Source organism: Oreochromis niloticus, linkage group LG9 (genome assembly GCF_001858045.2).
Source record: "Oreochromis niloticus isolate F11D_XX linkage group LG9, O_niloticus_UMD_NMBU, whole genome shotgun sequence".
Classification (NCBI taxonomy): domain Eukaryota; kingdom Metazoa; phylum Chordata; class Actinopteri; order Cichliformes; family Cichlidae; genus Oreochromis; species Oreochromis niloticus.
Genome location: NC_031974.2, coordinates 27342123 through 27368147, shown reverse-complemented (window position 1 = coordinate 27368147; position 26025 = coordinate 27342123). Strand labels below are relative to the sequence as shown.

The 26025-nt window shown below is 40.1% G+C and overlaps 1 protein-coding gene across 2 annotated transcripts; it reads right to left on the bottom strand.

The window, feature by feature from the left end:
• Positions 1-182: 182 nt before the first annotated feature.
• wwp1 (WW domain containing E3 ubiquitin protein ligase 1) lies at positions 183-25724 on the bottom strand. 2 transcript variants are annotated; one of them, XM_003450210.5, is made up of 25 exons: positions 25492-25724; positions 21364-21420; positions 20607-20698; positions 20240-20381; positions 18674-18798; positions 18196-18348; positions 17921-17993; positions 15246-15427; positions 13996-14407; positions 13730-13825; positions 13098-13272; positions 11200-11254; positions 10424-10508; positions 9588-9716; positions 9102-9174; positions 8927-8998; positions 8336-8424; positions 8059-8218; positions 7605-7738; positions 5995-6135; positions 5777-5897; positions 5452-5556; positions 5098-5194; positions 4929-5001; positions 183-3779 (listed from the first exon to the last, which is right to left on the bottom strand). In XM_003450210.5, exons 3-25 carry the CDS (start codon positions 20674-20676, stop codon positions 3680-3682), a joined length of 2862 nt encoding a protein of 953 aa, XP_003450258.1. In that variant the 5' UTR covers positions 20677-20698; positions 21364-21420; positions 25492-25724; the 3' UTR covers positions 183-3679. The 2 variants fall into 2 exon arrangements, with proteins under 2 accessions (XP_003450258.1, XP_013129873.1); XM_013274419.3 differs by having other exon boundaries at positions 18172-18348; positions 25492-25723.
• Between the last annotated feature and the right edge of the window lie 301 nt (positions 25725-26025).

Sequence of the window (26025 nt, the reverse complement as noted above, 5' to 3'; positions counted from 1 at the left end):
CCCAAAGTCACAGGACACACACAAAAAAAAGAATGAAAACATGAGCCAATGCGGGGGTTTATTCACTTATTTATTTGTATCTCATAAATCAATCTCTCTCCATTGAAAATGGGTGAAAGCAGATTAAAAATGAAACTTCTATACACATCTTCTCCAGTAAAGGGGCATTCTGTACAGTGTAGTTTGTGTTTACAGTGTGTATCTACACGCGATATGTTACAAGTTTGGATGCATTTCAGATCGCCTAAACCGCAGCAACTTCCCCGCTGCATTAATACATAATCAGTTGATATACAGCATCATTACTCAACTCTACTTTGTTTCAGATATCCACGTGATACTTCGGCGAGTTACTGGCTGCAATGAAGGCGATCTGAAACGTCCATCTACTTCTGATAAGAACAAAGGCATCACAGATTTCCATCAACGGCGCGGCGGCTCTGTGTAAGTAATTATAATATTTAAGTACTTCATTTACTGTCTCTTTTTTACAATGAATATTCACATACAGTTGATTTTCTTTGATTACAGGTTTCTGTTCAAAAGGAAGCACAGTTATGCAGTTTTAACGTCTCTTAAAAGTCGGCTCCTTTTGCTACAGAGCAATGCATCTCTTCATGTTGTTGTCCCTCGTTTCGGCTCTTCATCTCAGAGAGCTGAACAAGTTATATACACCACCGATCGTTTTACTAAATCACGAGCTCCTCAGAGGAATCAAAGTCTAAATCAGCTTGCTGCTGTTTGCAGTGGTCTTTAAATAAAACAAAAAAACAAACCCCACACACCAAAGATGAGGAGAATGGCCTGCCACTGGCTGAGCTATTTTCTTTTTTTTTCTCCTGCATTTAGACCACTGACTGAAAGAGTAAGCACCAGAGTTGTCATTTACAAACAATGGAGTTTCAACATAACAGTGAGGCAGTTAAAGAAACAAAAATGACCAGGGGAAATTGGGGGTGTAAAGATAAAAAACACACAACAAAGCAGTGCGTTATTGGGCTGATGCTGCATTAGGGCCTAAGACGCTGAGGAGTTGACACAAAAGATTTTTAATCTAAGGCCATCAGTCTAAATAGGGAGGTGAATAAATGAGATTGTATCATGTGGTTACGACCTGAATGTTTGGGTCAGGTCGTCATTTTGTGTAGATGAAATGTAGTTGCCTTCTTGGGGTGCAACTGCTTTTTGAACCTCACACTGTGGCACGACATGGACAATTTGATTTATATAATTATTTGTTGTGCATTATGTTGGTTAGGTTAGATGCCTGTCACTCAAGAACAATGATAATACCTGCTGTCCTCTGAAACATGACGACTTTATAGCACACTCCAGTCTGAGATAATTCAATCAAAGAGGAAGAAGAAAGCCAGCTAAGCACACGCCTTCTTTTTTTAAAACTTTGTAACGTGTGAAACTGCAGCAAAACTGGCAACATATTGGACCAACACAATGACTGCTTCAACGCGAGCACATTTAAGCAGTTAGCATCCAGTCGTGCTCTGTGCCAAGTATAAAAATGCGGAAGAGGCCAAGGTGAGTCTGCGCTTGTATGAAGCTGGCAAGAATAAATGGCATCAGTGTGATATGTGGGGGGGGAGGGGGGGACTGAGAATGTCAATGCAGGATGTAAACAGACAGCGCCAACAACAGTCTGAGAGGAAATCATAGTAGAGCCCTCATTACAGAGGTGACTGCACGACGGTTCATGGTGTGGATGGAGACAGATGTGGTTAGATGCCGTTTGGTCTGTAGGGGGAATGTGTGTGTTTCACACCAAAACAAAAGACAGGCCTTGAAGCCTTTCCCTCTACAGCGAGTGCATCTGGTTCTGTTAGGATCTGACAATTTGCTGACATGACTGAGCCAGTTTGTAATTGATTTAAAACACTGACAGCCAGCAGTGCCGCCCCTCAGCATCCTAGTAGCTGCACTTATGGTGTCAATTTGAAAATCCTAGGTGACTTCCTTCATTTTCAGAAAACTTGACCTCTGATGTTGACTTTGAGGTAGAAGTCAGTGAGATTCGATGTCAAATTAATACCATAAGTATCAATTTGAAATCTTAGGCCCCTGGCTCTGACTTCACTTCTGACTGAATATTTTTACTGTTATATTATTACTTTAATTATTAATTTTTAATCAAATGGATTACCTATTTTAATTGCTATTAACACTAAGACCCGAGTGACTTCATGTCGATGCGTCATGTTATTTTATGACGAATGAAACGTGACACATTAAAGAACCTCGAACGTGAGGTCAAAGTCACCAAGATTTGAACTTGTCCGAGGTTTTTAGTGTATACACATGGGGTATAAATTTGAAAATCCTAGGTCACCTCACTCTCATGTTCAGAAAGTTGGGTGTGACTTTTCCCACCGACAACAATACCTCATAAAGGTCACTGAGATTTGAACTCATCTGAGGGTTTTAGATGATCCTAGACGACATCTTTCACATGTTTTCAGAAAACCTGACCTCTCGAGTTTGAATTTCAGTGACCTCGACTCATCAGCCTTTTACAGTCGAGGGCTAAAAATGTTCAGTTACAAAAACAAATCTGGCTGGAGAGGGATGACAATGGGAGGGGCTGAGTGTGGAAATGTGGAGATTTTGGACCAACACAGAGGACCTGGAATAGCGAGCATCTTGCGGAAAAACGTTGTTCTATTCCCCTCGTAGAGTCCCAGAGACTCTAAGAACTGGTGGCCCAATATCTTTTAAGACACTTTATTCTCCTTTAATTTGTCACCTGTCTGTAGCTCATTATTTAGGTTAGAGTAACCAGCTTTGCTCTTGTAGCTTCACAGTGTGCAAGCAGACTGCAGCATAGGCAATCTGCAACATCTCATGTGGGATCTCTAGCTTGAAACTTTAATCCATGAAGTTCCCACCATCATCACACTCACACGTGTGTGTTTAAAATAAAATTTAAAAAAAATATCACTCTTTTGTTTCCCCAAACATCTTCTGGGCTGGTGCCCAGAATTTCATTGAGAGAAAAAAGCAAAAACAGTAGAACAAAACAAAACACTGGGTGTTTCTGTGCTTCAAATCAGTCCAATTGTAGTGCTGCATTTTTTTAATGGTGGCAATGAGCTTATTTAGAAACGGAGCGATCCATGCTAACAACTATGTGTGCGGTGGAGGGTGGGCATAGCAGTCTTCTCATCTTTAGAGGCAGCATGCAAAGTGCACCAAAATTGCAAAATTACTATGGGTCCGACAGGAGCAAGAATTTCAGGCACCAGACCCCCATACTTCTACTCTAGCCTTTTAAAAGCCCTATAGAACTAGAGCTTTAAAAGGAGACTGCACTTTATAAAATCCTCTCAAAAACAATTTCAATCTCTTTTTAAAAGCCAGTCAGCAGTTGTGGAGGAAGTGTAAAAAAACCCAAAACTATCAATGATTTCTGTTTTTGAACAGAAGAGCAAAATGCTGTAATGCTTGCATATTTCATGAAGGTGTATTATATAGATATATATTTAGATATATAGGGACTGGGGGAAGAGGGTTGCGGCAACAATTATGCAGCAAATTAGGATTTGGTTTGAAATGACAAAATAGCTTATATACAGTGGTGGTTATCTTGTGCAATTTTTTTTAAGTTTGTTTTTCTTGGCTGAATAAACAGCGATGGGAGAGGAAGGGAAATAGAAGAGGACTCCTCCCTCTATTCTTGGCCAAATCCTTCTGTTTCCTCGATGGCAAAGAGCAGCTTCTCTTTCAGCTGTTCGTAACTCTTGTAAGGAGGCAAGTCCAGACGATTGAAACTGAAAAGACAAAAACGGAGACAAACAAAGACATTGCATTTTTAAACTGTGTTTATCAGATCTAAAATAGGTTGGAAAAAATCAGTCCCATTACCCAAGAGTATAAAAATCAGTCGATCCTGAGTGAAAGAGAGAGTGGGTCGTTCTAAAGACCTCACTGAGTTCCAGTGTGGTCCTCTAGCGTTATGTCACAATTGCAACAAGCAAGTGTTTAAGAGACACAACAACTCGGACCGCATGCAGCCACAGAGCAGGGTCGCCAAGTCACTGCTGACTCATTAACTGAGCTCCAAACCTCCTCTGGCTTTAACATCAGCACAAAAACATGGTTATGATTATACTTCTAATACAGCTGCTCTCACAGCTTCATCATTTGACACCTTTAAAGCACCGAGTGGTTAGCATAATGGAAGATAGGTAAAATGTCTTTTCATTCTAGAAAACTGAACAGGGCTCTCTCTGGCCTCTTCTATCCAATTCAAGATGTCAAACCTTTTCACCGGCCTGGGACTGGAGAGGATACTTAGGCAGGCTACCCAGAGATACTTGGGGATTTGTTTAATTTGTAAATAATTCTGCTGTTATTTTGAATATTCCTAACAAGCCTTCTTATGTTTTCTGCTACTAGCTGGTTTGCTGGCCAGGTTGCTACTCTTGTGGTCCTTGATATCATTTATCCTGCAGTCAGGCAGGCTGTGGGACTCCACTGTTTTGCACTGCAGCTGACAATAACTCAGCACATGCTACAGAGCAGAGTAAGAACTAGTGTGCTGCTGCAGTTGGACTATATTATATCGACACATTTTTATGTAACACAAATTACTGTAAAAATAAAATATTAGTAGAGGAGAAGATCCACAACAAGTGAAATGATTTCGTCTACATATTTCTTTAGTGGTATGAGACACATGTGCACATATACACTGTAGGGTTCACTGCACTAAAGTTCTTTTTTTTTTTTTAATTATGAAATCAGCTGGTTTGCATTAAAAGGTTTATGAGGTCAGATCATATGTAGCTATACCCTTCTAATGAGCTCACTGCATCTGTGGTGATGACTGGGATACTAAAGTATACTGATGTAAAATTCTGTGCACAACATTACGAGACATAGTGGTCAAGTAGAGAGGTCAAAGGTCAAGCACTCACCACGTGTGGCTGCGAGGAAGCCACGTATCTTTCCCCACCTTCTCAATGCAAAACTTCTGCGGTCCGTTACTTCCTGCAATGCAAAGGAAAAAGAGGCTTAAGAAAAAAAATAAAAGCATTAAGGATATATAAATAGTATGTTTCGTAAGCATGCTCGTCTCTCACTGACCCATGAGTTCAGCAAAGCCACCCAGAGGAAGCCTGCAGGTTCCAGTGACAAACTGCATGAGCCGTAGTCGCACCTCATTGTCGACCTCTTTCACCAGCTGCAGGGAAGGAAATGACGGGACACACATTCATCACTGACTTTCTACGACTAACTCGTCAAGGACCTTCATCCACGTAGGTTACAAGGGGAATTTACGGCAATATGAGACACATTAAGAAAAAACCAAACACTATTTCTTGAAGTTCAATTATTTTATCAAATCCTGCACTAACAGCTTGTTTTACTGCTACTTGAAGGGAAAGAAAACACAAACTAAGCAAAAAGAACAAACTGTGAGGCTGTGCATTTCTGTACCTGCCAGAACCAGATGATCTGTTTGCTGTTCCTGGTGTAGTGACGATACACAGTGTTTCTCTGCCAGTCCTGCAAGTCTACTTCCTGCATGCCACACAGCATCACCTGGATCAAACGCACAAAAGGTTATTCTCACAAACACAGAGGATATAAATCAACATCCCTCCACTGTAGTTGGGTATGGTTTGATTTCCAGAATTCATTCAAACAAAAAAAATTCTGTAGCATGTAGTAAGTTGGTTATTAAATTAGTATTAGGTACAAATTAGTATTACATTTAAACAGACAACAGAAGTCATTAAAATAGATCAAAAATGGTGCTCACCTCAAGCTCCTTTTCATCAAAGTACTGGAGCCACTGAAGTGGGACCACCTCATTGAAGCCGTCGAGAAAAGCTTTGGTTTGACCTTCCACCCCACGAGAGAACCTCCACTCTGCCATTAGACTGCAAGCCAAACAGTACAAATCTTCTTTAATATGTACTTTAAATGATATTCAGAGGTGAGTTTGTTTTTTTTTTTGATAAAACAAAGACTGTGAACCTGATGTACTCCTCCTTGTTCTCTTCAGTGACTTGGATGTTGGCACCATTGGGTTTGAGGTCATGAGAGGTGATCTTCCCCAAGATCTCCATGTCCACAGAGAAGAACATCTCCAGACCGCATTCCTCGATGTTGTTGTCCCTGAGGAAAGACGAGACTGAGATGTTGCCAAAGTACAACCAAATTTAAACACATCTGTTTATTAATGTGTTGTTTAATATCACAGACACATAGGGAACTGTGTTTGTTTCGAACACTCTTGATTTTTATCTCTGAGATAACCTTAAGTTGAGGTTTTTGTACGTGGATAACCTTTCCTCTTTCAATACTTCTGTGGTAAAAAGGTTTTCTGACTTCTAATGCAGGAGGTTAAGTTGAGTTAAGAATGAGTAAAAAGCAAATAAATCAGGGGGCAAAGCGACTATAAATAACCCCATTACAAGATGGTCTCTGGCTTTCTTCACTCTCAGCCATTCCCAGTTTCTACATTATTGTTAATTCAATCAGAACATGGTCTGCATTTTAGTTTCTTCAAAGCTGCCAACTCTTACACGTTACTCTTTCATTCTTTTAAACAGCTGCGTTAGGTCACTGCTTTGTAATGCTTTTCCTGCACACCGCATGAACCAGCTGCAAAGCACACTGAATAATCAAACTGCATTTGTACTTGAAGAAGATGTCAGTGAGAAGAAACACTTGAAGACATACAGGTGAAACCGTACAAAGAAACTTTCAAAACTAAGTTCAGCAGTTCTTGCTAAAATACGATTTGTGGAACAGGTCGTTTCCTGTATGAAAACAACACCCTGACAAAATGACCATGTTATTAAAAAGCCTAGAAATTCCAGTTAAACTTATATCAACTAGGAGCAGTGATTAAATGGGAACCATCCCAGGTGGTCAAGACACTTTCAAATTTTACAAAGCTGTCATGAAAGCTATTTTGAGGATTCAATATAAAACACAACATGTTTGTGAGCAGTAGGAAAGGGGCGTCACTTCAAATGTTTCCCTTGAGGTTTCTCACTTCTTTAAGTAGTTGATATTTTATGGGGTGTTCTTATCCAAATAAGTGGACAAAAACCAGAGTGTTGTATGTTACGCACTATAAAACCTACCACAACATATAGTGGACTGCATAAATGAAACCGACTTGACTCCAGGTGGTATTTACAGTTTGTTCATTGTACTCGGGACCAAAAGCAAAACAATTATGCAGTTTTGCCTTTTACTTCCAGTCTTGACTCAGCAATAGTTTAAGAGATTATACAGACATATTTGATAAGCCTTATTTGTACATAGTGTTCCAAGAGCAACACTTTGATATGACCTCCATTACACCAGCCTAAATAAACTCCACAATTTGTTCTATCAACAAATTTGCTTGAAAAGTGCCCAGTAACAATAGTTCTTTAATAACCTTGAAAGTTATTCTAAGCAACGTCAAGGAAAGGAAAACTTTCTAAATAATCAAATTAAGAGTACACTCTGTGGCTCTTTAATCAAAAGCTCCACTCAGTAATAAGTGCAGTGAAATTAATTTTCTAGCCATGCCCTCTTCTCAAATGAATACAATATGGTAGGCCTCTAACACAGGAGAGATCAATTACCTGATCCATATGAGTGAGTTGTAGAACTCTGGGTCAATGGACTCAAGGTCTTTGAGTATTAGCTTCTTGTTCAGCATGCGTTTGTAGAAAGGCAGAGAGAAGCCTGTGTCAATGAACTTGCCATGGAAAAGTGCCTGTGGGTAATCAAGAGGAGGTAAGGTTCTTTAACTGCTGGTCAATCAGAAAGCATCAAGATAAAGAGATTGCAGACAGTCTCACAGTGTAATTGCATATTAACAAAATAAATAAATATTGGCAATGTAAAACAACACTGAACACTTTCTCTCTTGAACTCTTATGATTTTGAAATAACTTTTTCCAAAATATGACTTGTGTTAAAAAAAACAAAAAGAAAAAAAAAAAGACTGGACATCAGACCATGGTTGACAAACCACGTGTAATCTACTGTGTTGTCATGATGGTTTTAATGTGTGCCAGAATCAAGAGAACGTACCATTGCAATAAAGCGGCCTATGAAGCAGAAGTAGGAGAGGTGGTCGGGGTTGATGGCTGAGGCCGGGTTGATCTGCAGACAATAGTTGCTTTTGCCAGCGTATTCAAACAGACAGTACATGGGGTTCAGCACTTCATGGGACAACAAGAAGAACCACTCTCTGTGAAGAGAAGAGGGAGATGGAGGGCCATGAGCTGCAAATTTACATTTACTCTTTACACACAAATATTCTTTGGAATTCTTTAAAGTGCAAATTATATTTGTGTGTCTTTGTTACCGGGCCAGGCCACCGTAATCCAGACCCTCCTCCCCTCTGAAGATGACGTACAATCGCCTCCTCAAGTCGTAAGGCTTTAGGGCCATAATCTAAGAGACAGTTAGCACACACACAACATCAGCAAGTGATGGGGGCACAGTTGTGAATACAGATTGTACAAAAATAAATAAAGAACACTTGATCGTTAAAGCATAATACAAAGTCTGTTAAACTTCAGGGATATCACTGTGCTCAGCTAGGAAGCAGCAGTCACTGTGAATCCATTTTAGCTGCTTTGTGCAAATCAAAGTGACAACAGGTGCACTTGAAAGACAACCCCCAAAACAGACCCTCAGTCAGTCAGAGGGATAAGGAGAGAGTAATGGTCGGTGGGCACTGCCTGCAAACCCATTCAGTGTTTGGGGGTTGTCTTAATGCCTCTCCACTACACCCATTGTCACTTTGCACCAAAGCAGATTTTCAGAGATTTTCTGGTAAAACAAAGGGGGGCCTAGCAAAAAAAAGTTTGGGAACCACTGCACTAAGGTATTACCTTATGCTGTAAACATCAGCTTAAACACAAAGATGACAATAGGAAAAGGACGCACTTACTTGCTGAAAGGAGTCTTCAAACAGTGTCTGCCTGGAGACAGTGATCTTCACATGGCTTGGGAGAGCATTAGACTGAGTGGAGACGAGAACAAAAATGTATTCGAGCTGGATTAAATTGGAAGATCAAATTAATCTCTTACTTTCTTTAATTCTTTAAGTGAGAGGAAACACAAACCTGGCACAAGTAGCGGAAATGGGCAAGCTTCCATCGAAAGCTGCGCTCGTATGCAATCTGAGGGCCTTTGGTACTGAGGAGAAAACAAGATTTAGAGGTAAAAACGTGGAGTCTGACAGGTGCAATAGAAAAGCTTTCACCAGCAGATGTAAACAGTTGCATCCATTTATGTTTTTCAGTGTTTGCCCTGCATGGAATATGTGCTCTAGGCATACATTTGGAGTTCCAAAAGAAATTACAAGGTTTCCTCAAAGTGTGAAATAAAACAATAAAACTGAACACCAGTGGGAAATGCTTCCTTTGAATCAACATCCTTTTTTCTTCTTACCCAGCTTAATGCTATACGTACAGCATATCAGCTAAATTAAATCTCAAAATAACTCCAGCTGGCCTCATTAAACATGGCCCTTTAAACTTTACATAGGCACCTGAAGCTGCAGGTCTTCAGACACCTGGTACATAAATTGATTTGAAAGGTGTTCTTACACAGAAGACTTTCCAGTGCGGGGGTCGCTGAAAGTTGTCGTTCGGGTGTTGTGATCCACAAAGTAGCGAACCCCTTCCCTTGTGTACCGGATCTCCCAACCTTCAGGCAGAGGATCCTCATTCTGTAGCCTGCAGGCACACAGACGCAAAGTGTTATGTAGGTATGTAGCTGCTGAACACAGACATTATCTACAAGGACAAACTCCAAATTGAAAATATCTGGCAGCACTTTACTTCACTACTAAAGAGTAACAGAAAACAAGTTAGCATAAACCAAAGGCAAAACAAAAAAATGTAATAAAATGTTAATATTCCTTTTAAAGTGAATTTTGGCAAACTCTAAACCATCAAATGGACAGCAGAAAGTTTTGTGTTTAACCCTTTTCAGTTATTTACTGCACTGCACTGAATCCAATTATAATTGCTAATTTAACTGAATTCCTTTGGGTTTCCTTGTTTTTTGCTCAACTTTATTGGCTGAAGAACATACTGGTTCTACAAAACCTGCAAGGGTTATAGTACATTAAGATTATATGAAGACAAACAGGGTGTTGTAGCTTCTTGCAGCTTTAAAAATAAATTTAGCAGGTTTCATGACAGAAAAATAAGGAAATGAGAGGGTTCCAGGTACTGACAGTAAAGTAGGTCAAGATGGCAATAGTTTGATCTGTCCCATCTGACCATAAACTCCTGCATGCTGTTCAAGAAAAATGGTGAAGTTACTGTGTGGCTACTAGTAAAGTTAACACAAAATATAACTGCACAGTGAAGTTAATGGTTTGCACCCAAAAGGCCACACTGGCAGAGTTTGTCTGTAGTGTTTTTCTGCCACTCACCCTTGGGTTCGAGGGTCTTCCCACTGTGTTGTCTTTGTGTTATGGTTGACAAAGTACACTCGATCATTGGAGTCAACACGCCTCTCTGAAATGTATTCAAATAAACACAAGAAATCTGTAGTGTAGCATCAGACATAAGAGACACTTGGCCCGACATATCAGTACAGACGTAAACACAGAAAAAGCTGTTAATGAATCCTTTAATCATTGAGCAGAGCAGAATGCTGAAATTTAACACATCAAACATATTGGGGCATATTCAGAATATGCATATATTATACGTATATCAGAATCTGGCACAGAAATAGGTAATATGTACAGCACTTTGCAAAAGTTTTGGTAACACTAAATGCATTTTCCCCCCTTTCTTTTCTTTATTGTTGTTATATTATTTTAACATGTTCAAAATAAAGCCACACAATACAATCCAGCACAAAACACCAAGGGGAGGAGACTGATTGGTCCAAACGTATTCTGCAATATAATAAAGATCCAAAACATACAGCCATTTTTCCTGACCAACTATCCAGCAACAAAACAAACAAGGACCTGTGAGCAATGGTGTGACCTCTAAAGGACTCTAGTAAGAAGAGAAGGAACAACCTACCTTCCAGGTGTGTTGTTCCCTCTCTGCACGTGTACAAACCTAGCACGACTGCTTACCTTATTAAGAACTGCTGATGTATTCCTACCTCCCCTTTTTAAGTATAGAACACAAAGTACTGACACCAGAAAAAGCAAGCACAGCTTTTAGAGAAAAATGAATGTCAACTCACCCCAACCAGGAGGCAGTGGGCCAAGAGGATCATTTTCAGCAGACATCATGGATGCCTGCAAACAAGGGATACACAGATAGACAATTATTGTGGAAACACCAGGAAGGTGCAAATCTAGTCACAAAAAACCCAAAAGCAAAATAAAAAAATAAAATAAAATAAAATAAAAAATATATTATTCAAAAACTATTTGTTGAATAGTCCTTGATGTGAGGTGGTCTTTGTAGCTGCCTACTGGTAGAAGCTTGCCTTTTTATTTATGCTGTAAACTAATCACGACGAAGTGAAGATGACATCACTGAAAAGACCGCCTCTCATATGTTAAGTTCTGGTTCTCACCTTTGGGCTAAATGAGCTGGGCTGGGTGCCAATAGTATATTGAGTAAGTGGGTTTCCAAAACAAAAGTCCAGAGACAACGAGACGAGATTAAGGGTGAAAAGAAAAATGACCATCAACAGCTGGTCCTTTGAATGTCTGAGCTCATCATGATGATAAGACTGACGACAACCTGTTTACTGAGGCGGCTAAGGGAGATTGTAAAATTGGTGGTGAAAATGACTGAAACCACAGTTGATTTAATCTCTAAGCTCTGTAACTGAAATTTGATGCGATTCATTCTACCGGATGAAAATCATTTTGCAAAACCGAAAGTTGGCTTAAACTCGGTAACATATTTCTACATTCATGCTAGAGCCAATCTAAAGTGATCAGAGACACTGATGTCTGCCATTTTCTGTAGTGCTGGATAAGTAACAAGCTGATAAACCCTGAAAGCGGTGTGTATCCACTGGGTCTGCTGAGTCAATAATGCACAGATTACATAGAGTGAAAGATCAAAGGATGACAGATAACAGCATTTTCAGTCAGCAAAATTTGGTTTTTGCCCTGTAAATACATTTATTTACAGGGCACTTATAAAAACAAGCGAAAAGAGTGCAAATTTTTCAGTCATTAGGGCTTCAGGGCTTCTGTTTGATGAGGACCTTGACTTCTAAAAGGGTCTACATAATAATAATAATAATGATGCGATAAAAACCCCCACTATTTTAGGCTACGTTCACACAGCAGGCGAAAGCGCATCAAATCCGACTTTTCTGACCCTGTGCGACCCGTATCCGATCATGGTATGACAGTGTGAACGGCACAAATCCGATATTTTCAAATCCGATCTGGGTCACTTTCGTATGTGGTACTGAATCCGATACATATCCGATGTTTTAGAAAGCGACTGCTGTTTGAACGATCATGTCGCATTAAAGCCGTCTTTTACGTCACTGACACAAGACAGACGCCAATTATCAGCGCCGGAGAAGCGCCCGAGAGGACATCACGAACACTTCCTGGCCATCCAGTGTAGATGTCAGTGAAACTGTTGGGAAGACAACGTGAACATTTTATTTGTACTGTATAATCTGCAGATTCTGACAGAAATCTGCAGCTATCCTTTGAAGCACCGCTCCTCTAAAACAGCAATAAGGATAATTATTAGGTTATCTACATTATTATGTAAATAACAAAATAACTTAAAGGAAAAATTGGGAAACGTAAAGTCCGAAGTCTTTATATTAAGGGCCATCAGTCAAACAATATTGTTTGCTCTGGGTCTAAACAGAGCGCGTTATGTGTGACATCTTCTTTTGCGCATGTGGGCTGCTTTGAGTGCTCACACTAGAGCGCGTTTGCTGTCGCATTTTATTTGTAGTGTGAACAAGCAGACAAAAAAAATCGGATTTGATCAAAAAATCGGAATTGAGCATTAAGACCTGCAGAGTGAACGTAGCCTTAGATTGCATTACAGCCTCTCTTTTAAATGGGCAGCATGTACGTTACTTATTTATATGTATAAATATGAAAACAAGTAATTAGGCAGAAGAGCGAGTGTGGTGATGAGTCTTACAGAGTAGAGGTATCTCTGGTTAAACTGGTGCATAGCTCCCTGCAGCTGGCTGCGCTGGCTCTGCCACTGCTCAAAATTGCGCACCGATTCCATAGTGGGACGCTGCCATGTGGTGGTGCGGGTGTTGTGGTCCACATAATAGATCCTACCCCGGTCATCCACTCGACGTTCCCAACTGGTAGAATGAATGAGATGGAATGGTAAAAATAGAGAAATACACATGAAAATACATTTCGATGCCAGAAACTGACATGTAGGTGATTAAACAAAAAGACTGAAATAAGTACTTACACCTGCAAACAACAAAAGTAAATATAGAAAGAAGGTGCTGTGTTCTGGACTATAGGAGAACATGGAGTATTTACATTCAATTCACAGCTAGTTGCTAGCCCGTACAGACCTGCACTATAGTGCTTTGGTGGATCCCAGAATGCAAAGCATACGTGTCTACGGGAATTTTGTTAGCCCAGACTTGCAAAGTGCATCTGGTAGTTGGTTTGGATCAAGCTCTGGAGTTCATTTGGAACTGTTGTTTCAGTCTGCCCCTGAGTGCTTATTGTGTTCATGTTTGATTTAAACAGGCTAAACACGGCAAGTGTGACAACAACATAAGACAAAGGTGAGACCCTCACCCTGGTGGTAGCGGCTGTGGTCTTTCCCAGGTAGTAGTCCTGGTGTTGTGGTCTACATAGTACGTTCTCCCATGTGGGTCTTTTCTCTGCTCCCACCTAAAAGATGCAAAATGAAACAACAAACAAAGGATGAAAAATTCACTCTACTGTTGACATATTTGTTTGTGCACTGGTGTTTAGGTGATTTGAAAAATAAGTAAATAAAAATAAATACAGTAATACTGATCAGTAAATGAGCAGCAGGGGTTGTTTTTGTGTTTTTTTACCCTGGTGGAAGAGGATCTGAGGCTCCAGTATTGGGGACCTGCTGCCTGGGCTTGGCCCCATCTGTAGTTACTGTTGCACTGCTACTATTACTACCACCTCCACTTCCTGAAGCATTTGCTTCAGCAAGCGCTGGGGAGGATGACGACGAGGACGTGGTGACCCCCTGGTTTGGAGAGGTGAATGTGGAGGAAGAAGAGGAGGCAGCAACGGCAGTGGTAGAATTAGCAGCAACAGAAGAGGTTGAAGATGATGTGGAAGCTGGCGGGGGTTGAGATGTGCTATTTGGTGCTGTGTCAGAGTCTGGCAGGGCAGCATCCTGAATGCAGTCCTCGTGGTCACTTCCAGAGGGCAGCACATCACTTCTTGTAGCAGACGACTGCCCTTCAGCAGCATCACAGGACTCCCCATTGACTGCAGGCAAGTCACAATAAGACAGGACTGCCGTTTACTTGTACAACTCAATCCATTGATGTCAGTAATGCCTCAAGGGCAATAAATAAATAAGCTGTTGTCTGCAACAACTGACTTTTAGTGCAACAGTCTAGGAATCTGCACATGTCCACAGAACATGGATAAAGTGATAGAAACCGGCTTATCAGCAAGGATCTCTGTGAAGGTAAATGGATCTACTACATTGGAATTTATGAGCACACAATAGATGATAACATTATTAATTGAACCCAAATTTTTAGAAGGTGAAAACTGTCTACTTGAGCTAGTTTTCATGCACCAAAGGTAGCCTATGGAACTCTTACCAGGTAGCAGTTTGGTATTCTAGTTTCCATTTGCTCCAACTGTGTGTGTGTTCTTTATATGCAATGCCAGTAAAAACTTAATATTCTGTCATGAACCTCAGCTAAGTGTGGCCTGTCCTCAGAATTTAAATGTGCTCTGCTTTCACTTCGCTTTTCGTTTTTCTTTCCAAGGAGATTGGATAGAGGTGCTGAGAGCAGCAGAGATTAAAGGCTTCCCTTAATGTAATTACTCCTCTTCTCTACTGTTCACTAGGTTCACATCAACCATGGAGAGCATAAACCTGAGGTGGTTTGAGACCATCCAAGCCACCATAACATAGATGTTAACAGGGTGCTCTAGTAATGATCCGTATAATCCAAATCTTATCCAAAATCTCTAAAGTTATTTTTGGTCTAAAATAAAATACAAATTAAAAAAAAAAAAAAAAAAAAAAGCAGAAAAACAAAGATAAATGAGTTTTGTAATGTGTACTGTACAGGATGTGCAAACTCACCCATCCTACTCTCATTATCACTGTCTGAGGGTTGGTGGACAGGGGTTGAGTTGTTTGTGGAGTCTCCATTGACGACATGACCAAGAGCAGGGCTGCAGGAGCTTGAAGGAACCTGACCATCTGCACCACTGGAGGCTGAACAGGAACCTGACCTCGGGCCCAAGTCTGTACCATTCACTGTGCTTTAGGATAAAATACAGGAGATTTCATCTTTTTATTTTTTAATTCAAATCTTAATTGTTCATGAGAATGAGCAACTGTGTGCTACTTCACTGCATCCATGGGTATCGGATTTGAGTTATAACACTGAACTGATTGTTTTGTAGGGGAAAACAGGCTATAATAGGATGGTTCGGTGATGTAATGAGCGCAACTAAAGAGGCTCCTTTGTGAGCTGACAGAAAGGGACCATCCCAAAACCTGCTGTCAAGGCCAACCTTTGTCTTGGTGAGAGGTGGGTATTCTCTCAGTGATTAGGAAAACCCAAAAGAGATCCCAAATGCAGATAACTCACATTAATGAGTTTTTTTACTTGTCAGCATATTTACAAGCCATAAAAGCTCTCCCTATAATTAAAATTAAAACCCGTTAAGATGCTGTGCACAGGAAGTGATGCCAACAGATTTTCAAACACTTAGTCAAACCCAGGTGGACCTGCTTAAGGCAAGTTGACGTGACGCTGAGACAAAAGACAGGGTACCAATTACAAAAACAGAAAAACATGCACAGTTTGAAGACAACACTGCATCACAGGCCTACAGCCTTTATCATGTGGTTTGACGGGCTATAAAACATGCTGCTGCTAGATCCACGGAAGAGTTCCTTTACTTGACCATTTAAAAACTGGAAACACAAACTAACTGAGGGGAAAGAACAAAGGAAATGCAACAAATCAAAGAGGAATAAACAGAATGAGAGAAATCAAGGCACAGGCATTACAAAGCGAGAAAAAGGCCTCCTGTGTGAAACGATACAGATCACTTCACAGTAACAACAATAATTTAGAGCCAGGTTTTGCTGAGCACTGAAGGTTTTAAGTAAGTCTGAATTGCCTGCAGGTGTTAACATAAAAACACTAAATAACACAAAAAATGTAGGTTGCATAGACACTATAAAAGAGAGGTGTAGCTACTGTGACATCATCTACTGGTTTCTGAATTTCTGTTTTGAAGCCTTCAGATAGCGTATTCATGAGCGCCATCTTGGTTTAAGAAAAGAAAAAAGAAACAAAAAACAAAACATAAAGCAGGGGTGAGCAGGGGCAGGTCTAACTGTGAATCTGCTTGCTCATTGGCCAAAGTCTTGTCAATCACAAGAAATTAGGCAATGAAGATGCCCTGGATAATGAATGCATTCTGAAATACTTAGGTCAAGACAGCAAGCCATTTTCCATAGCCTTCTGTAGGACTGGAAATGTGTTTGCCATCCTAACTATCTGGTGACAAAGAGACAGAATTAAGCCACAGTAGCTTTATTTTTCCACCCAGAAGCTCCGTCCATGTTTTATACTGTCTAGGATGTTAAAGCAGCGGGCGACATGTCATGCCTGTCTATGCAAGAATCTCAGTTTATTTGCAACTAAAAATTCAATACAGTTTGTGAGATTGCTAGCTACCTTTGTACAACCCCAGCGAAGCAGATGGGTTTTTTTGGGAAGAGCTTGCAACAGATACAACTATTTAGTTAATCAAACACACAAACATTTTATGTTTACAACAATTTTGGGGAAATTTAATGAAGGAGCATTTCATGCAAGTACTAAGGCATAGTTTCTTGTGGCATCCTCGCTTTGTTTATTAATGTTATGTAAAAATGATTTCAAAATTAGTCATTATTTTATGCTTATTCCTGTTTATACATTTCTTAAACGGTTTAAAGGGGATTTGTTCACAAATTATTGTTTAGAGAGCTGGATTCACATGCATATATTTGCTGCTTTAATTGTCTTGCTTTCAAGATGCGTGTTTAGGGTTTCAATGTTTAGGTAACAATGACATGGGGAAAATTATGTCTGCCCGCCACAATTGTCCTTTGGCTGGCCATGTTTGCAATCTGTCTGTGTACTTGCACATTTCTGGAACTCCCAGGAAGTGGAAACAGCTTTAAATATCCCACTGTTTGTGTCTTGCAGTCTTCTCAGTAGCTGCAATGCAGAGAGGAGCCAAGCAGCCACAACAGTCATAACCACCCCCCATCTGCTGCGAAGAGTAGTTTTTTTGAGGCTCTTGGAGGCTTCAATAGAAGCCAGGACAGCTGACTGAAGGGCACTTTTCCAGGGTGGCAGATAAGACTGGCACAAGCAGCTAGCGTGAGAACTTAAAACACAAAGGGGACGACGGTCTGAACTGAGAAATAGCAAGACAGAGAAAGACAAGACACAGACCTCACGGGGCTAGCAAAAAACAGGACTTGAGTATTAACAGCAATGAAAAATATGGCTTCGTGTATTCCAACACAGCTTAATGCATTGAAACAAGGCTAACACACTTATCAGCCTGTTAGCATTCTTTTACTTGAGAATAAGCATGCTCCCTGGTTTGAAGCAGTAATTCTTAACAGGCCAGAAAGTATTTAAGGCAAAGAGAAGTAGATAAAAATTTGCTTAGCGTGGGGGGAAACTAGGCGGGCGAACATAAAATGTCCCAAAAAAGGTTAGTTTGCTTTTTTAGTTTTACCTGTTGGCAGCCCTTGAGGATGAGGAAGATGAATCTCCATTTTCATGGATGGCGTCACCATTCTGTTGGACCTCTGAAGATTTAAGAAAACAATGTTAGCCTAGAGATAACGGGATTATGTATGTTGGGAATTCATTCAACTCAATCTGTATGCACAATCCATTCACATACTGTTAATACAGATGAAAGACCACTCTGCCCCTCCTCTCCCTTAGGAAAAGAAAAAATAAATAAATAAATAAATCACCCACCCCTAACATAAACACTGAGCTCACTGGAGCCATTTGGTGCATTGCCGTTGGTAAGTGATGCCAGTTCCTCCTGGTCAGTGACAGTGAGTCCATCAAGGTACACAGTCAGCTCCCCCATGGGCACTGTCACCCCCTTCTGCTCCGCACTCAGCTTCAGCACTTCCTTCACATTCTCTACTGTGGATTCAAAGCAAGGATAGTATTAGAAACAGCTAATAATAATTACAAATAACGTAAAAAAACAAACAAACTACAATTACATGACACTATGCTTCTGCATCTTTGGAGGATATTATCAGGGTCATGCAACACATAGTACTAGTGAGCCTGATTTAAGCAATCCTTAATGAAGTGGTTTTCTGTCGGGTTTCTCCTGAATACAAACGTTTTTTGAGCTGTTTTGATGCTGTCCTAACTGTATATTTACTAAACAGTTAGACAAATTACAACCTACACTTTCTACATGGGTATCATTTGCTACTTTCTGTAACAAAAAAGTTACATTTTCTGTCATGGTCTTCCAAGGCTCGAGTGAGGTCCAGCGTGGCTTTGCCCAGCAGAGCATCTGCTTTCAGGGTGTGGTGGCTCCAAACTTTGAAATCCACCTGTGTGTGTGGAGTTACATTCCTAGAAAATCATAAACAAACACACAAAATATGTGTAATTCTTGAAATTCCCCCCCAAAATCTTTTTAAACAATTCAAGTAGATGTATGCTATCACAAAAAGGAAGAACAGCAGTTTAAAAAACTAAAAGTACAGTTTTAACTTGAAAAAAAAAAACAAAACCTGGCAGTATCTTAATCTTCTTTTTACTCTAGGACGACTCAACAAAGGAAAAAAAGGCTCTTATTGTTGAAACGCTCTGTAATACTCACACAGACTTATATTTCAAATACACTGAGATTTAAGAGCAACTCTAGAACTTTCATAAGCATTTATGTGTGTGTGTGTGTGTGTGTGTGTGTGTGTGTGTGTGTGTGTGTGTGTTGGGGGGGGGGGGATATCAGTGAATAAACTTATCAGTAAGGTGAGCAAAGGGAACACACTGATTTGATATGACATGACAACATGACAACTATGATTCAACAGGTCCCCCTCTCAACAGTTATTCCCCACCTCAGGAAAGTATAACAACAAACGGAAAAACAAATTTTTTTTTGAAGCTTTGCATTTTTCTAGTTTCTCTATTTTTCAACACCTTCATCCCCTCAAAACACCAATAACTTGTTATTTATCCTGGGTAACCAATGTACCAAGCACACATGATAGCGCCTCCCTTTGATTTCCATCTTCAAAATGAACACTATACAGCACAGTAACTGCATTTAGGTCTCTGAATATCAGCCTAAAGAAAAACACTGAAGATTAAAGCCTTTGTGGAGCACCCATAACAGCTTGCGAAACATCCATGGTGCAAACACGAGACCACAAACACAGCAGCGCTCTGTCTTGTCAGCAATAATGACCCAATCAAGCCAATTAGCATTTCCAACGACATGTTTCTGACATATGGCTGAACCAGTCGGAAGCCAGAGAGCTGCAAACGTCTGCCATGTTCAGGATGCTGGCTCCATTAAATGGTAAATCAAACACCATTTACAGAACTTTTCCAGTCCAGTCTGACAACTCAAAGGACTGGGGGCTTTTAAATGATACAAAGAGTTTTGTATGTTATCATACAACTTTTCCCTTAGTTTAACACTTATAAAATCAGCCATCTGAGGGTTCTCCTGTTCTTATGATTGCCTAATATGATTCAACAACCACTCTTTGATTAAATACTGTATAAGACTGCTGAGCCAAACAAAAAAAAGCACCACAGAAACTCTCCGTCAACAGCTTTTAATGTCAACACGGCATAATACTGGAGAACAGCTTCTGGAAACGTCATACTTTTTTGCTTGTTTATTTGTGTGTGTGTGTGTGTGTGTGTGTGTGTGTGCGTGTGTAACTTAGCTGTTAAATAAATAAAGATGAAAGAAACAGCCACTGACATTAAATAAAATGACATGCTACAACACACAGCCTGTTGAACGCTGTCAGCCAGTTGTACACAGCACACTTACAAAGTGAGCCTCTCGTCCCATTTAGGATTGGAGGAGCTATGAGATTTCGCAGTGCGCCGCGTCTCCCCCTCAGCTGTCACCTCCACATAAATGGCAGTCCCAAACAGGGAACTCTTCTTCCTCTTGAGTTTGGCACAGGACACTGATGGAGAGAAAATGAAGAGAGAAAGACACCATTTAAACTCAATTACTTATATTTGCAGCAGAAAAAGTGACACTAACTCTGACATTTAGGTCAAAGTGTGATACATGAGTATTCACATAGAAAATGTACACAAAGTGCTTCAACATAAGCTTTTTGTGGGAGTGGCAACACCCTGAGGCTACTGACACTTTTGCACATCGCAGCTCACAGTGTTTTACTCACCAATGGCATAGAGTTGTGACGTTCCTCTGTGGTTATGGCTAGTCTCTGCTCTAGACGAGGCCGTGGCCATGTCATACACCACAGTGGGAAACCTTTAAACCCGCAAACATTACACACAAATGACCAAGTCAATTCACAAAAGAAACATGAGCTCTGATATTTCTCAATAAAAATACAGAGAAATCAAAAAAGCTGCATATTGTGAATGACAGGTTTGTAACTGAGGTCTAACCAGCTAACACCGCCTCAAAGTTAATCAACATCCTCTGTAAGCAGCCTTCACTTTTATATTCTCTTTCACGAGTGAGAAAGCGAGACCATGTCACTCCTGAAGTTTTTTAAGTCCAGCACAGTCAGGGCAATGTTGAGTCAAAAGCAGTCGCAACTATGGTTACACTTGAAACAGAAAATGAATGTCAAAGTACTCTAATATGAAATTCAAACTTTGCTAAGGTTTAATAAGAGAATATTTCTCCTCAAATTAGGCAAGACAGCATTCTCTTGCTATGCCTCAGAAGTACCAGGACAGATTTGGGAGAACTTTTACTTTCTGTGGAGTGTAAAGTGCTTCAAATAAACACAAATGTTGATGCTTTGGAATTATTTATTTTATACATGGAGTTGCAGTTTTATTCTTATATTCTCTCTCTTCAGATATGAATAGTACCCACTAACTGTAATTCTCCACAGAAACTCCAGAGAAATAAAACAAACAAACAAACAAACAAACAAACAAACAAAAATCATGTATACTCACAACTGGTGTGTGCTGCTAGACCCTCTGGTTCAGCCTACTCCGTGTCCCATGGCTCCTCTGAAACAGAAAACCACAGGTTTTTAGGATAACATTTAGCTGGTAGAAAAGTCTGACCTCTGACCTGATTTAGATAACAAATATATAGTTATGACTTGATATGTATTTATTTCAACCACAATAATCAAACTGTGAGGACACTAAGTGCTGAAGCGCTTCAGGCTAACAGAACTAAAGCTGAGTATCTTGTGTAACTTGGGTGGGCCATCCAAGTACATTTATGTCTGCTCAAGTATATTTGGCAACTCATTCTGGCTTTATTTCTTTATTGTTACAAGACAATGACTACATCTGCAATCAGTTAACTAGCAGATATGCCCTTGCCCATATTTTGAAAGTTCAGGTCCCCCATACATCACAGCTCATGTTTTCTTACCAGCCATCTCACTGGCCACATCACTGCAGAGACCACTGTCAATATCACTAAGCTGCTTCTCCAGAGTGTCTTATCATGTAAACACAGACTCCAACATCACCATGTTGGACTGCAGCTGGAGACAGCAGTCCGTGTTCTGCTTGGAGACCCACTGTGAGCTGATCCTCAGCTCACAGCTCACTGAGGTTGCAGAGCACCCCAAGAAATATTAAGACTGGTTGGTTGGAGTGTAGTAGGATGAGAGACTCATTGAAGAGGCATTTGATTATACTGCTCTGTTATTTATTTGACTCAAAATAGTTGGCACTTAAAACATTTTCCAAGTAGCACCTTATAAATTTTTAGTGTGCCACAAATACAATTCAAATCTGTGGCAAACACTAACAATTTACTTCAGTTACTGCAATATTTCCAAAGGCCTGACAAGCCTCCCATGTGTAGTTATAATGCTTGTGTGGGGCTTAGTGAAGAGTCAATTGATGTTAAGACTTCTGGACACTAAACCACTGTCAGCACATTAGTCAGACACAACTTCTTGCAAATGGCAGCATCCATTAAGTAACACAGAGCAAATCCACAACCTATTACAGCCTCAGTCAGCTGGGAAAAATATACTAAATAAGTATCTGAGGAAATTCTGTAACCATTCTTCCAAGTCATCAACTAGTCATCAGCTTTTCATATCATGCGTGGTTTACAATGACTACTTTAAAGGTCATGCAAGCCATTTCTATTCCCTTAATGCACATATTTATATAATATATCTTATATAGCTCTCTCAGAGTACTCAAAGCGCTCTATACAACATGCCACATTCACCCATTCACACAAGCATGTGCTTGTGTGCTTTCTAACTACCATTCACACACATCTGATGGATGTATTGGAGAGCAACTTGGGGGTTAATATCTTGCCCAAGGACATTTGGCATGCAGGGGGAGGAGCCAGGGATCGAACCACCAACCTTCTGATCAGTAGATGACCTACCCTACCTCCTGAGATACAGCCACCCCAAGTCAGGGGTTATGTCAGGTATTGATTAAAGTGGGACCTGTGAGGGTTACTACTAAACAGCATCTCTGAGCAAGAAATATGGAAACAGAGTGGTATTTATACAGCGGTGTTTGACTCCTAAACACCAAGGTTGAAAGAGGATCATAACTCAATAGCTGATTTAATATTGCAATTAAATTTGTTTTCTGAAATACAATTTAAACATTTTTAACAGCTCAGAGTTACTGACAATCTGAAAATTGTTAGTTGCCCAACTAATACACACCCAAGGACTTTGGCTTATCGTGTTTACAGATACCTGTTTTGAACCTGTTCAATACCTGCTTGGAGGGGTTTAACAGCAAGTCTAGGGGACAATTAATATTTTATTTGTAGGATCTGGATTCTTGGGTAACACCAGATGAATTCACAGTTATTAAAAAAACCTATAAAACCATAAAAAACACAGGACCTTTAATCTTAGGTTCACTTCAGTTTTCTTTGTTTTGCTCGAGGACTGCTTATCTGTTTTAATATGCTGGCTGCCAGCAGGGTTAGCACAGGGTTAGATTTGCCTACAAAACAAGAGTAACGTGCTTACTGCTGGACATGCATTTTGTATTTTGTGATGATTGTCTGATCATGTTCCTGCTTTATTCCAAAGGTTGCAAAGGAGAGGCTGGCTAACAAAAAAATCTGCTTCACAGCAGACAACTTGTTTCTGTAAGTGTACACCTTTGTGTGTAAAAATCCAAGACAAATCCTTTCTCACACCACCTGTCAAACAAGCTTTGCTGTCTGTTCTAATGGACTGTCCGTCTTCCTGTGACCTAATGACGCACATAACAGTTTATACATAGACACACATGCCCGCTGTACTACAGCTGTCTATAGAACACATCCGGGCAGACCATGAACAGGACTGAAGCATAAATGCATATAAAGTATATTTAAATGTTTAAAAGTCCTGAAGCTGAATAACTATTGTTTTTAACCTGACACCGACTGACATGGTTATTTTTTTTATTTATTACTTACTTGGGTTATTTTTATGTTTGTTCTCTTTATTTTAATTTTTAACTAATGTAGCAGGAATTTCCTAACTTTAAGACAAATACAGTAAATCTTATCTTTATCCAAAATAATAAGACGGTGATTATTCTTACGCTACCCCATACCCTAAAAGCTCTTTAAAGTTTCTTTAGTCCAGCTCTCTTTTATTTTGCCAGACTTAAAAAAAAACTCTCACATGGGCAAAACACACAAGCTTTACACAATGGTAGCAGGCTACAACTCCTAATTTCACCCACAGCTGCTTTCCTGCTTTTCAAAAGGTCAGTGTCTTTGCAAGTGAGTGAGAGCACAAAAACAAGCATATTTTAGAGCCAGCAGGCAAATAATGCTGCCTTAACAGACACTTTACTCTAAGTAATTTCCTTCCAATGTGGCACTAGCATACACAGCATGTGATAGCCTAAATACTAAACCACTGTTCATGACAGAGAGACAGCAAGACACTAAGAATCCTGAAATACAATAGCAGATACTGTATAAACATAAACCTGCATCAGCCACTCAAACAAACACAGCCATGAAAGACCATTTCTCTTTGAGACCAAGCCTGTCCAGAAAAGGGAAATGTAAGGCAACTGGGCCTAATCAGTACTGACAGGGATTCTCATCAGGTGTTAGCGGAGCCCACATAAATATGGTCTCTCTTACTCTGTCTCTGCTCAGAATTTCGTCTTTAAAGCTAGAGACCCTGAAAGTGTTACATGTTCAACTCACTATTCATTGGATAACTCAAGTTGGAGCAACACTAAAATAAACAGCTGTGGCTCAAGGGTCAGGCTCACATTCACCTGTGCCAAGCACTGTCTACGACCCGAGAAACACCCAAAGGCTAGAAATGTCAACACGTTTAAAAGTTGAAGGGTAACATATCATTTCCTTTCACGAGCAAAAGTTTGGTAATCAGTCACATGGATTAATGGATAATAAAGCAGAAGATTGATTCCACTTTGACACAATTCGCAGGCCATACGCTAGCAATGCTTAATTTACATATTAAATACTGATCATAACACACAAACTCAGGTACAGTTATCGAACAGCGGCTAACTTTGGGGTAATCTACTGACTGCTAGCATTAGCTTACAAAGTGTAACTTAATAGGCAGCTACTGGCCTTGGGACACTTAACCTCCTAAATCTATTTGCAACACACATACGTACAATAAGTGCAGATACTCCCGGTGACAACCTTTAAATGTGTAGCAGTACTAGTCTGTAACTAGCTATCAATAAGGTAGCCAGCTAGCTACAGTTAAAAAAAAGCAAAACAATTTTAGTCTTGTGAAAGTAGCTTAACGCTAGGTGACTATCCTTTCTACTGTGTGTATAATATCCATCTGACAAACCAAGAGGTGATAACGGGCACATAACTAAAAACGTAGCGTGTTTGCTTAATCTACATCTGCATATTGTTATAACGTTACAGCAGACGCTAGCTAGGTGAGCCAAGTTAGCTGCTCGCTAGCCGGCTATCTGACTAACTTACTTAGCATCTGGGCTAATTGTCCGCCATCACAAAGCTAGCCAGTTCGGCTGCATATAAAATACAGGCTTATCAAGAAATACTATTTAAACACTCGGAGAACGTCTTTCTAAATGCTTTAAGTGACATTAGCAGGGGTGTTTTACCTTGTTCGCTGTTCCTCTACTTTCCTACACTCTGTATCTTTGCTGTGTGCTAACGCAACGGTTGTCAGTAAAATCCTCAGCCGAGCAGGCCCCTCAGTCTGCTACGGCTCTCTTGCCATCTCTGTACAGAAGCCTATGACTAGCAAAACACACGGGCGACAGGCGCGCCACCCCAGTAGATACTAGTGGAAAAGGGGTAATACTGCCGTGTAATAAGTCGGGGCACGAAACAGGCTTACTGCTATACACTGCACATTTATTACTTTTATGTAGTCTAAACGGAAACTCTTAACTAAAATATTCGGTTCGTCATGATCCAATTTATTAATAAAATCCAAACTTTTGTTTTTCCTTTTAAAATATTCTTTGTTTGTTTGTTTAATCTCAAAACTTATTTATTTTTACATTTCACGTTACTGAACGTTGTAGGCAATGTTGACTGAAAGTCCCGTTTCCCGTTTACTTAACCAATTTTACCAGAAAAATGATGTAGGGGGGTGTGCGTCCCAACTAGGTCCCCCATAAATCTGTCGG